This window comes from Mus caroli, unplaced genomic scaffold (genome assembly GCF_978045245.1).
Source record: "Mus caroli unplaced genomic scaffold, Mus_caroli_1 scaffold_7, whole genome shotgun sequence".
In the NCBI taxonomy this organism is placed as follows: domain Eukaryota; kingdom Metazoa; phylum Chordata; class Mammalia; order Rodentia; family Muridae; genus Mus; species Mus caroli.
In genome coordinates, this window is record NW_028227262.1 from 27,637,226 (window position 1) to 27,649,586 (window position 12,361).

The window sequence follows — 12,361 nt, forward strand, 5'->3', positions numbered from 1 at the left end:
CTGGCTGGCCTGGAATTCACAGAGCTCTGTCTGCCTCTGCCTCCCAAATGCATCTGCCAGGACACCCAGCTTCACCTTCACTTTTGTTTGATGGTTTTGGGTTTGAGAGACAGGGTCTTGCTATGTCGCCCAAGCTCGTCTCAATGCTCCTGCCTCAGCCTTCCTGAGTGCTGGGATGATAGTTGCAAGCCACAAAGTTAGAGCTTCTGCCTTATTTTTTTTTTCCAAAACCTCCAGCAAGCTAAAGTTACCAGAGCACCCTTCCATAGCACCAGACACGTGAAGGGTCTGAATAGCTCCGACTGGTTCTATTTTTCTGTTATTTGTAGCATCTCCCCTCCCTGGAGCTCTAAGCTTGGACTGTCAAGTTCTGATACTTGATGACCATAAGCCTGCAAAGCTTGTAGACTCTGCAGAGGAATAACACCAGGCAGAGGGCAGAATGCCTGCCGTGCCAGACTCCAGCATGTCTGTTTTAAGACATTTTCTCATATAAGAAACCACAGCAGGGCAGTACAGTGAGGCCTGGGAAGGGAGCAATGACTAGGACTCTACAAGTGCCCGCTCTTGGTGTCACAAGTCCAGGGACAACATGGTGGTCTCTTGAATTACTGCCGTCCTCTTGATGTTCAATTCTTAGTCCCGCTGCCCACAGGCTGTGTGACCTCAGGCACCTAAGTGTGTGCGCGCTCAGCTAGTGCTGGATAACTGCTTAATCCTCCAGAAGACCTTCCCTGGGTACCCAGGACAGACACTGCTTTCTTAGGTACCAACGGCCCCGCGAGCATACATCTTTCACAGTACTCGATAACTTATGCCTGACGTACTATCCGCAGTCTATGTAAGAATGGAAATGCTTTGCATCTGCCATCTTCCCAGGGGCCTGATGGAGTTCCCAGCACAGAGTAAGCATCGCCACGAACCCAACTTCGCTTCACCCCTGTGTTTCTACATGGGTGCTTCTTCACTCCACCTCGCTGGGGTTAGAACAGACCAGCGGCGCTGGTTTGTCCTGAAGGGATGGTTCTCACTCTGGTTTTCTCTTTTCTTTCTGCTCTATATGAATGGAGCTCCTGGGAAGCTTACGCTTGCTTTGTGTCTGATCCTCTCCCTGTCTTTCATGGAAGAGCAGTCACAGGCTGAGAAAGAATCTCGCTGTGTGTGGTCAGGGCGTCTGCTTGCTCATCTTTGTTACGTGGAGCTCATGGGTGTCGATGGAGAAGGAAAGGACAGGTGAGCCAGCACCTGGAGCCTACACCCTCCTGAGCCTGGGCAGGCAGCTTTGTTTTCGAGAATGCGTTGGCTGCCTGCCCCTCTCTTGTACTCTGTGCACTTAGCTCCCAGACACCCTCATCCAGCCAGGTGTGTAGCTTATACTTTTAAGGCTATGATCTTAGTGCCGGAAAATGGAGCAGGGTATTTAAAACGATCCTCCCAGGGGTGAGAGGACTAGGAGAGGTGAACCCAAGGGCGTGTCAGATCCCATCAGCACACGCTTGCTTGGATTTGTGAGCAAACTTAGCATCACATTGCATTGGTTTTCAGTAAAGAGTCTCCAGTCACTTTGGAAGCTGATGTTGTGGAAGAGCCAGAGTCGGCAGCAGATGTGCTAAGACTGAACCCTGCACCTGACTGTATTCATAGAAAAACTCTCATGCCCTGGCAAAGGAGTTGAAAACACAGGTTGAGACTATAGCTCCTTGCTTACCCAACATTAATGAGGCCCTGTGTTCAGTCCCCAGCACCAAATGAACCAGGTATGGTGGCACATGCCTCTAAATTCCCAGCACTTAGGAGGCAGGAGGATGGACCTTGGCTATAGTGAATTGGCTAACCTGGGCTAGAGATCCTGTCAACAACAAAAGCCTGCACACAACAGAAATACCAGCCATCAAAGCATTTCCTATCTCAGAGTTGCTAAACTAGTTCAGGTCTGTCTGAGAAGATGCCTGTCGCCCCAAATTGGGCTGGTATAGGACTGCATGCAGAACGCCAGTGTTATCTCTGGTGCTTAGACTTTGTCAGCAGTTAGAGACCTGCCCTAGTCAGAGCCTGTGGTCATTCCTGACCCTCTCTCACCTGGGCTCTGCCTTTTCTTTTATAGACAAAACAAAAACTAATTTCCTTTATTATTGCTGAGTGTGTGTATGATGTGTGTTGTGGGGGTGGGGGGGTCAGAGGGCAACTTCATTGAGCTGCTTCTCTCCCTCCGCCTCTCTGAGAGTTCTGGGGTTAAACCCAGGTCGTCAGGATAGTAAAGCGCTTCCTGCTTAGCTAGCCTGTTCCTACCTTTTCTTAGTCACTGTGTATCTTAAAGCACAGGTGTGTGTGTGCTTCTAACCCAGGGCTGCCACCTCTTCCCTTATGTCTGCATCGGATGATTGAATTTATGGTCCAGAGCAAGTGGACATCGACTCCTGTGTGTGAGTGCGCGCCACAGGGACGCACGGATCTTACTGGGCATCAGCTATGTGGCTTCACCCATGTTTGCTGAATGCTGCCCAGTGGGAGAAGAGGTGGGGAATAAACTGGAGGTGGTGAATAAACTGGGTTTCTCTAGTTGGTACCCTCCCATCCAGCTCTGGGAGGCAGGTGTCATCCCGGCCACAGGCCAGGGTACGACTTTGAGAGGATTAGAGTGTTTGTAAGCTCCTGCCATGTTCACTGCTCTAGAGGCAGTGGGACCTGGGAAAATGGAGCCTAAAAATGAGGCAAGCTAAAAGTGTCATGCAATTGCCAGCTTTATTCCGCATCAGACAATTTATACTCCGGGGGTTAGGAAAAAAATCAATGAGTAAAAGTTCCCGTGAGTTCAAGCCGTGTACAGTCACAAGGACAAGCTGCATGTGGTGAGAGCGTGTTTTTTCCGTAGAGGCATATAAACAAATAGCAATAGCCGGTTGTAATGAGTAATCTGAAGTAAGCGCACTCCTCTCCGCTACAACTCAGAGGCGCGCGGTCTGAGAACAGCTCCTTGTTTTGAAGAAACTAAGGTCACAAGACTCTAGTTTTATTTTCCTGGGGTTTTCTCACAAGCATTCAGAATTCTCCACATGAGACTCCATCCTTGGATGGCGTCAGCACTTCCAGTCACTGATGGAGTCAGGATCTGACCTGGGTTCGTCTCAGTGTACCTGTGTGGTGTCGTGACGCAGCAGGCGCACGACAGAATACACAAGGGGCCTCTGACCAGAGCTGGGACAGTGGCAAATGTCAGGAGGAACAGTGGTAGTGAGAAGGGAGACAGGACCCCTGCTGTGGACCGAAGGAGACTCGAGTCAGGGATGCTTTGTAGCTGGTTTAAGTTTTAGAAGCACCGTGATCCTATAGTGTTTCTCTAAACGCAAACCATGTGGTAGAAATGGTAGAATTTTTTAAAGCTCTCTCCTCATGGTTCTGACCAACAAGCAGAGATCACTGACAGATGCTCAGACCCCTGTGTGAAGAATGACAAGGGCAGAAAGCTGTGTAGTTTCACCTCGTGCATGCTAACAGAGAAGGTGTGCTTGTGTGAGGGCATGCCGAATGGGCAGCGCCTGCCCCACTCTGCCAAGCTTGGCCCTACTGCACAGCCATGCAGAGGGCTCAGGGCTCAGGACTTAGCACTGCCACCGTGGTGTGTTTGTCCTGCAAGGTATTTGTCGAATGCGTGGCAGCAGGACACAGGCAGATCCTGTGTCACAGCTCTATAAGAACCCTGAGCAGAGTCCTACCAGACCTCAGTCCATCTTTGGGGGTGGGGGGGCACTTGAAGTATGACACCCTCTCTGCGACTCTCTTAGTCCCTGGGGATGATAGACCCACCTGAAGGCCCTGGACAGATGCTTTCCCCCACCCAGTCACTGTTACTTATAAGTCACTGGCATCTTCTCATCTTGACTTGGCTGGGAGCAGATGAGGATGTGTGGTCTTTGTCTCTCCTACTTAGGGAAATGTTGCCCTCACCCACAGCGTCATTTCCTGTCCTCAGGCCAGTCCTCAACCCTTTTGGCTTTCCTTCCCCCATGGTCTGATTTCCAGGAGACCTGTGCATCCTTTCCTGAGAGATGAGTTATGGCTGCCTCAATGGTCAACATTCCCTTTTTTCATCCAGCACCATTTCCCATCATCCATTGCTGCAGTTCAGCTTCTGCCCTCTGTGCTCAGTTGCTGGTTTGCTTTTCCCACAGGTACCAGCATGAACGGCCTGGAGGAGCCCAGCATCGCCAAAAGGCTGAGGGGCACCCCTGAGAGGATCGAGCTGGAGAACTACCGCCGATCTGTGAGGCTGGTGGAGGAGCTGGAGGAGGTACCCGAGGAGACGCAGGCCGAGCATAACCTGAGCAGCGTGTTAGACAAAGGCACCGAAGAGGATGTGGCCAGCAGGTCAGCTGATGCCCATGGTTTGCTTGGCTACAGGGTTCCCCGGGGCAGTGGCTTTACTGGGTCCCCAGATTCAGCTGGCAGCAAAGGAACTTGATAAGCAAGGGAATTTGAACCAGTTTGATTGGGTTGGAATCTTAGTTCTTCTCTTACCAGCTGTGAAACCTTAGGCAAGTCCCTCGGTTTCCGAGGCTGTAAGGTAACACCACTAGTGCCTTCCTCAGCTTCAGTGTAAAGGTTAAGGAACAGGTAGGAACACGGTGTTGAGAATGGTCCTTAGCATGTCTAAGCATTTGGAGTTTCCTCTGGGTGCTGCTGATCATATGTGTTGGTGCAAGTCCTAGGAATAGATGTGGGCCACCTGTTTTGTCCCCCTGTAGTGGGGAGAAACTGACGGTAACCAGGACAAGACCTGAACTTCCAACTCCATATTCCCAGACCTAGGCCCTGGGCTCTTTCTGTTTTCCCTGCCGCCCTGTGACCCTTTCTCCCCACCGTCCAGGTCAGCCGTCATTACTCTGTGTCCCTGAATATCTAAAGCAGTGTAGGTAACCATCCCTATGACGCAGGGCTGGAAAGAGTCACAATCTGTAAGACTTCTGAGCACAGCCCACTCCCCTAGTTCTTTGTGAATCATTTCACAGAAAAGGGAAGTTACACTGTGACCCACCAGTTGTTGCTTACAGGTCTGCGGGAGAGGAAAGACAGTCATAGGAAGGAAAGCAAGCTGGAAACAGCCTGCCTCCACAGAGCCAGTGCTTCCACAAAGGGTACCAGGCTTGGAGTAGAGGTGACTCACCCCTGGTGACTCTGAAGCCTTGACAAAGCCACCTAGCGGTGGGCAAAGAGAAGAACAAAATCTTTGCATGCCAGCGGCCACACATCTGGCTTCCCAGTCAGTGTCAAATCTGTTTAGCTGATGAGTGATGTGACCAAGCCTGCATCCTCTCACCCCAGCAGTTGTTCCTGTATGTGATATCCTCTCGTGGTCCAGAGTTTCCTGTGTCAGTAGAGAAGGGTGTGGGAGAGACCAGGATGGCAAGGATGGGCAGAGTCAGTCCAAGCCAGAGTCAGTCCAAGCCAGACTCCTCTCACAGGGCTCCCATGCCGGAGCTGAGGCTCCAGACCAAGAACTTTTACTTAAGAGATGATGGACAGATGTATCTTTAAAGGTGAGAATGTTTGCCAGAGCATATCTCTGAGCAGAGCTCCGTCCAGCTGCATCCCAGCAGAAAAACCTGGGGCAGGCCTTGTGGTAAGGTACCCCTTAGGCTGGCCCCACCTGGGAGCCAGCCCCCTTTGTTGGTATAATTCCTGGGTTTTCACTGACCTGAGACCTCAGTCACGTGCCTGCAATGCATCCAAAGCACCTATGGGCACACACCCCTCACTCCAGTCTCATTGCCAGTCCTGAAGTTCTGCCAAGCACACTGATAAACCCTTTAGCAGAGCAGGTGGCTTAACCTTAGGTGCGGTGGTGAGATATGCAATCAGCATTTATCTAATATAAAAATGCCCACTTAAATTCTATTAAAGAAAGAAAAACCGTGAGAGCATAGGGGCGGGCTGCCTCAGTGGGAACACGTTTACTGTGCATGGTCAAACCGTGGTTCCTGTCCTTGGAAGGTCTTTTATGACCATTGAAAAACAAACAAACAAAATCCAGGCAGTGGTGGCGCACACTTTTAATCCCAGCACTTAGGAGGCACAGGTAGGTAAATCTCTGAGTCCGAAGCCAGTTTGCTCTACAGAGTGAGTTCCAGAACAACCAGGGCTATACAGAAAAACCCTGTGTCCAGGCAGGGGGTGGTGGGGAGCCACACACTAAAAAGGAAACAATAATACCCCATATCCCATATCAGATGCTTCATAAAGTGAGGGGCATCGGAGCAGGAGTGATGGGTTTTGCCTGGAACAGATGTGTTAAATCACCTTCCCTATAACGTCGAGTTTGGTCAGGTGCCCTTGCAGCCTTCAGCCTGCTTAGTGAGGGGTTAGCCCTGAAGATGAGAACGGGCATCCTTTTAAGAATCGTCTTGTCCAAGCTGGGCATGGCGGTACATGCTTGTGAGCCCGTGTATGTATGGGCAGAGGCCAATTGAGTTATATGAGACCTTCGCTTTAAAAAGGAAGTAAGGAAGAATGAAGGAAGGAAGGAAGGAAGGAATGCGTGCATGAGTGAATCTCCCAGTCCAGCCCGGGAGCTTGTTCTCTCACAGTTCAAAGAACTTGGTTCAGCTATCTCTGTTGAGCAGTGTGGTATAATATTTCACAACATGGCTATGGAGTCAGAACTGGACTGGAAGCTCAGCCCTGCCACTGACTGACTGCAGACAAATTCCTTATCCTGTGTGCCTCAGTTTCCCCACTTGTAAAGGCCTTGAGCTTATAATGAGCATTACACAGATGAATGCCTGGTACCCAGTGGTCACCAAATTAGTGTCAGCAGTAACTGTCACTGCTTACAAACCCATCACAGTGCAGTGCCCATCCCTAGCTGAATAGGCCAGGGATGCAGGTGTTGGTCTCCATCACCAGGCGGAGTAAGAGCCAGAGCCTGCCTGGGTCTAACTTACCCTGCCTCGGCTGATCATCAGCCTCTCTGTATCATAGCTACCTGTGTCGCAGATGGCTAGATTGAGAGCCAGTTCTGCTGTTCTGGGGACAACCTGAGAGCCTTCCTTAAACGGTAATGCCAGTCTTGGCGGCAAGCTGTGGACACTGGTTTCCAGGGTGTCTGGGGTCTTCAGGGTCAGCAGATAGCCTAGGAGATGTTTATAATCACCTCCCCGGGTTGGATCACATAGTGCCTGCAGGTCTCAAGCTGTGTCACCGAACCTTGACAACAAAAACTCATCAGCCGCCTAACTTTTCCTTGTTGACTCCTGGGAAAGAAGTCTCCAGGTGGCACATTGTGTGTGTGTGTGTCTGTGTGTCTGTGTGTGTGCTTGTGTGTGTCTTCACATGTGTGTTGGGGTGGAACTGGACCCGTGTTTAGGAAGGTAACCTATGCACAGCCCAGCCACTGTGTTCATTATTGCCTGCTCTCTGTTAGCTTGAAAGAATACTCAGAGGCTGGAACACTCAGGCTCAGTGTTTAAGGCCAACCGCCTGTTACTCTTGCAGAGGACCCAGGTTCGATTCCCAGCACCCACATGGTGGCTCACAGCCTTCTGTAACTCCAGTACCAAGGGATCTGACATCCTCTTCTGATATCTGAAAGCTCCAGGCATGCATGTGATGCACAGATACACAAAACACTCATGCACATAAAAAAAGTTGATAAATCAGGGCTGGGGAGATGGCTCAGTGGTGAAGAGCATTCTCTGTTCTTGCAGAGGACCTGGGTTACACTTCCAGCACCGACATGGTGGCTCACAACCCTATGTAACTCCTATCCCAGGGGATCTGATATCCTCGCCTGGCTTCCTTGGTCATGTCAGACACACAGTTAAGTAAAACATTGGTAATAAAATAAAATATTAAAAAAAAAAAGATAAATCTGAAAACAAAACAAAACAAACAAAGAAGCCGGTCAGTGAGCCCCTGGAGCAAACACGTAACTTTTGCAAAAGGACAGTTAAGGTTTCAGAGGACTCCCCAAAGTTGATGGCACCAAGAGAGTGAGGAGAGGAAGAGCCACTCTCCAAGTAGACCATGACTGAACAGGAATCCCTGTCTTCCCTTACTTCTGGCTTTAGCCCCTCTTCCAACAGAGGTAGCGAGGGGCACGGGTCCTGAATGTACCTTCTTTGGCCCCCTGCTTAGCAGCACATATTGTCAGGGTCAGTGGGACCCAGGGGTGTGGCAGAGGAGACTGCAGCCCCTGAATAGAAGCTTAACCTCAGAGTCAAAGCCATTCTCTGTTTCCTGTCCACCCCCCCCACACACACACACACATACACACACACCCGAAAACATGGGGGGAAGGAGCAGAGGATGTGGCTCGGTCAGTCTAGCACTGAAGTTCAAGGTCATTCTTGCTACATAGCAAATTTGAGGCCAGCCTGGACTATAGAAGGCTCAGGAGAAGGAGAGAGAAACAGAGCGGGGAGGAAAAGAAGTCAGGGGAGAGAGGACCCGTGGGAATTGACATAGAGCCCTTTTAAGATCTGTCTTCTCAGAGCTGTGCGTCTGAACTAAATTCCTGCACATGCTGCCCTGACAGCTGCTGGTTCTGAGTCGCTGCTGAGGTCTGGAGGAAGCACTGAAGAGCTGGGCACGGGGCTGGAAATCCTGTGCCTTAGACGCGCTCAGCCATAAGCTGTAGCTGTGCAGCAGAGTGGTCATGTGGCCAGGGGAGTTAGACAGAGGAAGTCCCCTGAAGTATGAAAGGGGCCTCCACAGGAAGTACCCATGGCTCTCGCATGCTGGGCAGGCACTCCGAGCTAAATCATACTCCCAGTCCTCTTTTTATCTTTCTGTTTTGAGATAGAGCCTCACTCAGTCGCCCAGGCTGGCCTTAAACACACTATGTGACTTAGGTAGGCCTTTAACCTCTTCCTCTCCTACCTAGGCCTCCTGGTCCCCATCCCTCCTAGAAGACTGTTTCCCTTTGCTAGAAAGAAGGAAGGTGGATGTTTTTGTTGGAATTTGCTTCTGTGTGGACCCTCCTCACTTACAAAATGTCCATGCTGTAGTCCGAGGCGGCCGTCCCACCCTTGTGCTGGTTCTTCCCCTCCAGCCTCAACAGGCCAGGCAGAACCCGAGCAAGGCTCAGGCGCCTGCGTAAACAAAGAGATCTAAAGTGAGCCTTGAGGCTGAATGTAGCTCAGTGGTTCTGTGCTTGGCAGGCGTGCATGAGGTCCTGGATTTACACCATGAATCTTGTGTGGTGTGAGAGCCCAACAACCCTCCAGTTAGCCCCTAAGGTCCCATGGTAGAGGTAGCCTGAAGAAAGTTTCTACTAGCTCCTGTGGGTCTGTCTCTGTCCTTCCTGCAGTTAGGGAGGCTGCTGTGCAGAAACAAACAGAAAGCTTACAGCCACTAGAGGAGGGGGTGGAGCTGACCTTTTGGCTCTCACAGCCTCTGAGCTGTCATAAAACGAGCTGGCGTGGCACTAACAGCCATGGACCTTCATTGTCTTCATCACAGAGGGACGTATTCATCACCCGAATCATGTCCAGCACAGCCATCCTAATAACATAGCCTGGGCGAGGTCAGGCTGCACTCGGGCCCCTCTCTTGGGATGTCAGACATGGTCCCTCCCAGCCTGTCTAGACAATCCGAGGGCACACTGAGGTGGAGGGACAGAGAATTTAAGATGAGTGCAGAAGTCTCCATGGCCTTCCTTCAGATTTGAGCAGTGCTAAGCAGCTGACAGTACATTTCATTAACAAGGGAGGCTAATGAGCACCCGTAAGCCAGTGGTGGATGCGTTCAGAATTCAGGCGCTGCCGAGCTTTCAGCAGTTTTTTCTTCTTTTTCCTCTATCCTTGTGTGTTTTGCCGCATGGTCTCACTCTATAACCCTGCTGGCCTGGACCAGGCTGGCCTTGAACATGCAGTGTCCCTTGTCTCTGCCCGCCAAGTTCTGGCATTCCAGGGATGCGCCACCATGCCCAGCCAGATTCTTAGGTTTATACTTTAAGCCACTTCTCCCAGGTCTCTGCCACACACACCCCCAATACCCACATTACGATATGCACAGTCTTTCCTGGGTCACCTTTGCCATGCCCAGTAGTCAGAGAGGACAATATAAATAGAAGACTGGTCTATCATAGCTGAGAGTGTGAGTCCATTGGCTGAGTTAGTTGAGGCAGGTCTCAGAGCATTCTTTGAGCTATAATACACACCTATAATCCCAACGCTCAAGAGGACTGAAGATTCAAGCCAGCCTGGGCTACATAGTGAGACTCGCCTTAGCACTGAATAAACAGAGTAAAGTCAGCCTAGGAGCTCTAGCCTTCACCATGCCCGAGAGACAGGCACAGTACAGCCTGCCTGTTGAAGGCCACAGCCTCAGGAGAGTCGGCTGTTTAAGATACTCAGAACTCGCTGGAAGCTGTCGCGCTCAAGGCTAGGCCCTGTTGCAGCTGGAAAAGCATCATTAATGACGGACTTGCTAGAACAGAGGCGGAGTGGTGTTAAGCATACACAGACTGCAGGAGAGACATCAGTGCATGCCTGGGAGAGATCATCAGCCAATAAGACAGAATGCATCCTCGTTTTTGTTTGTTTGTTTGTTTGTTTGTTTGTTTTTGTTTTTATCTTTTTCCAATTTTTATTAGGTATTTTCTTCATTTACATTTCAAATGCTATCCCAAAAGTCCCCTATACCCACACACACACCCTGTTCCCCCACCCACCCACTCCCACTTCTTGGCCCTGGTGTTCCCCTGTACTGGGGCAGATAAAGTTTGCAAGACCAAGGGGCCTCTCTTCTCAATGATGGCCGACTAGGCCATCTTTTGCTACATATGCAGCTAGAGTCAAGAGCTCTGGGGTACTGGTTAGTTCGTATTGTTGTTCCACCTATAAGGTTGCAGACCCCTTCAGCTCCTTGGGTACTTTCTCTAGCTCCTCCTTTGGGGGCCCAGTGTTCCATCCAATAGATGACTGTGAGCATCCACTTCTGTATTTGCCAGGCACTGGCATAGCCTTACAAGAGACAGCTATATCAGAATTTGCTTTCAGCAAAATCTTCCTGGCGTATGCAATAGTGTCCACGTTTGGTGGCTGATTATGGGATGGAGCATCCTCATTTCTGACCCAGCTTCACAAGTATAGGAGTTTGCCAGAAACGCCATGAGACTCAGCCACTTGAGGAATCCAGGACTTGCTGGATGCTGACATTCTCGGGCCAGGGCCTCTACAGTGTGGGGGAAGGATGCAGAGGTTTAAGACTCTACTGTGGAAAGACTTCCTCATGTAGACTCCAGGAAAAGCTGGAAGACTCAAGAGTACACTGCCCTGCTCCGGTGGAGTCGGGATTCCTGTCCTGGTTTCCATGTGTGATGTCACATTCACTAGAGCTTTGGGGTTTTTTTGGGGGGGGGCTCCATCATATGCACAGTAATTTTTGATAGTCAATGTGGTTGATCTAGTCTTCAGGTCAACCTGAAGCCCCCTTTTCCCCCTGGGTGGGGGAAAAGGTCTTTAGTCTTCCTAGTGTGACCAGTCCCTATAGTGAGACTTAGTGTGGCCAGACTTCACCATAGAATCCCCCCCCATCAGACAGAGCCCCGGAAATGAGCTCCATCGCCTGCCTTCCAGCACATGCTTTGACTCATCCCCATATATAAAGGGGCTGGCAAGGAGCTAACCCCACCTTCACAGGAAACTGAGACTCGCCAGCCACCCCACTCCTCATCCCGGTGCGGCCTTAGGCCCAGAGTTCAGTCCTGTGCTTTGTCATAAAGGCGGAATTTTCTCCAGCCTGGTCCAGTGCATACTTCAGATGCAGAACAGAGTCTCACGACTCTGAAACAAATTGAAAATCTCTTTAGCAAGGCTACATATGCTTGGACCCTGCATGTTACTGGACCTCCTTAGCAGGGCCTGAATCGTAGCAGAGGTTGGATTTTTGTCTGGAGCAGTTATTGAATGTAGCACTTACTTCCATTCCAAGACGAGCTGGCCTTGAGCTGTGCAGGGAACAAATGAGAAGAATGAGGGGGGCCAGGGGTCCTGCTATCCCTGTGCTGGGCATGGGCCTTTACCACACTCCAGTCTGTCTCTCTCTGTGTCTCTGTCTCTCTCTCTCACACTCACACACACACACACACACACACACACACACTTACTTCAGCCTGCTGGTTAAGCCTCTTGGGGCTTGCTGCCCATCTCTACCCACTGTGGTTGTCACTGGAGGCTTCTAGCCAGTTTGCATAGAGTCCAGTTGATTTCCTCCAGCCAAACTGTGGCAAGCCAGGACTTTCTCTCCAGTTTGGATGCAGGGAGTAGCCTCTGTGCCCCACTGGCCAGGTTGTTCCCCGGGTGGGTCTGCATAGGTATTGTAAATGTGTGTCTGTCTTTCCTTCTTGTCCCTTCCCTGGCTG

General features: G+C 50.7%; 1 protein-coding gene across 11 annotated transcripts in view; it reads left to right on the forward strand.

Moving 5' to 3' along the window:
• Positions 1–12,361, forward strand: part of Mical3 (microtubule associated monooxygenase, calponin and LIM domain containing 3) — a 192,489-nt gene that overhangs the window by 139,753 nt on the left and 40,375 nt on the right. For all 11 annotated transcript variants that reach the window (XM_085839993.1, XM_085839992.1, XM_085839998.1 and 8 more), the window contains one exon: positions 4,170–4,365. In XM_085839993.1, the coding sequence (XP_085696119.1) occupies positions 4,170–4,365 (196 nt within the window). The remainder of the gene's footprint in view (positions 1–4,169; positions 4,366–12,361) is intronic.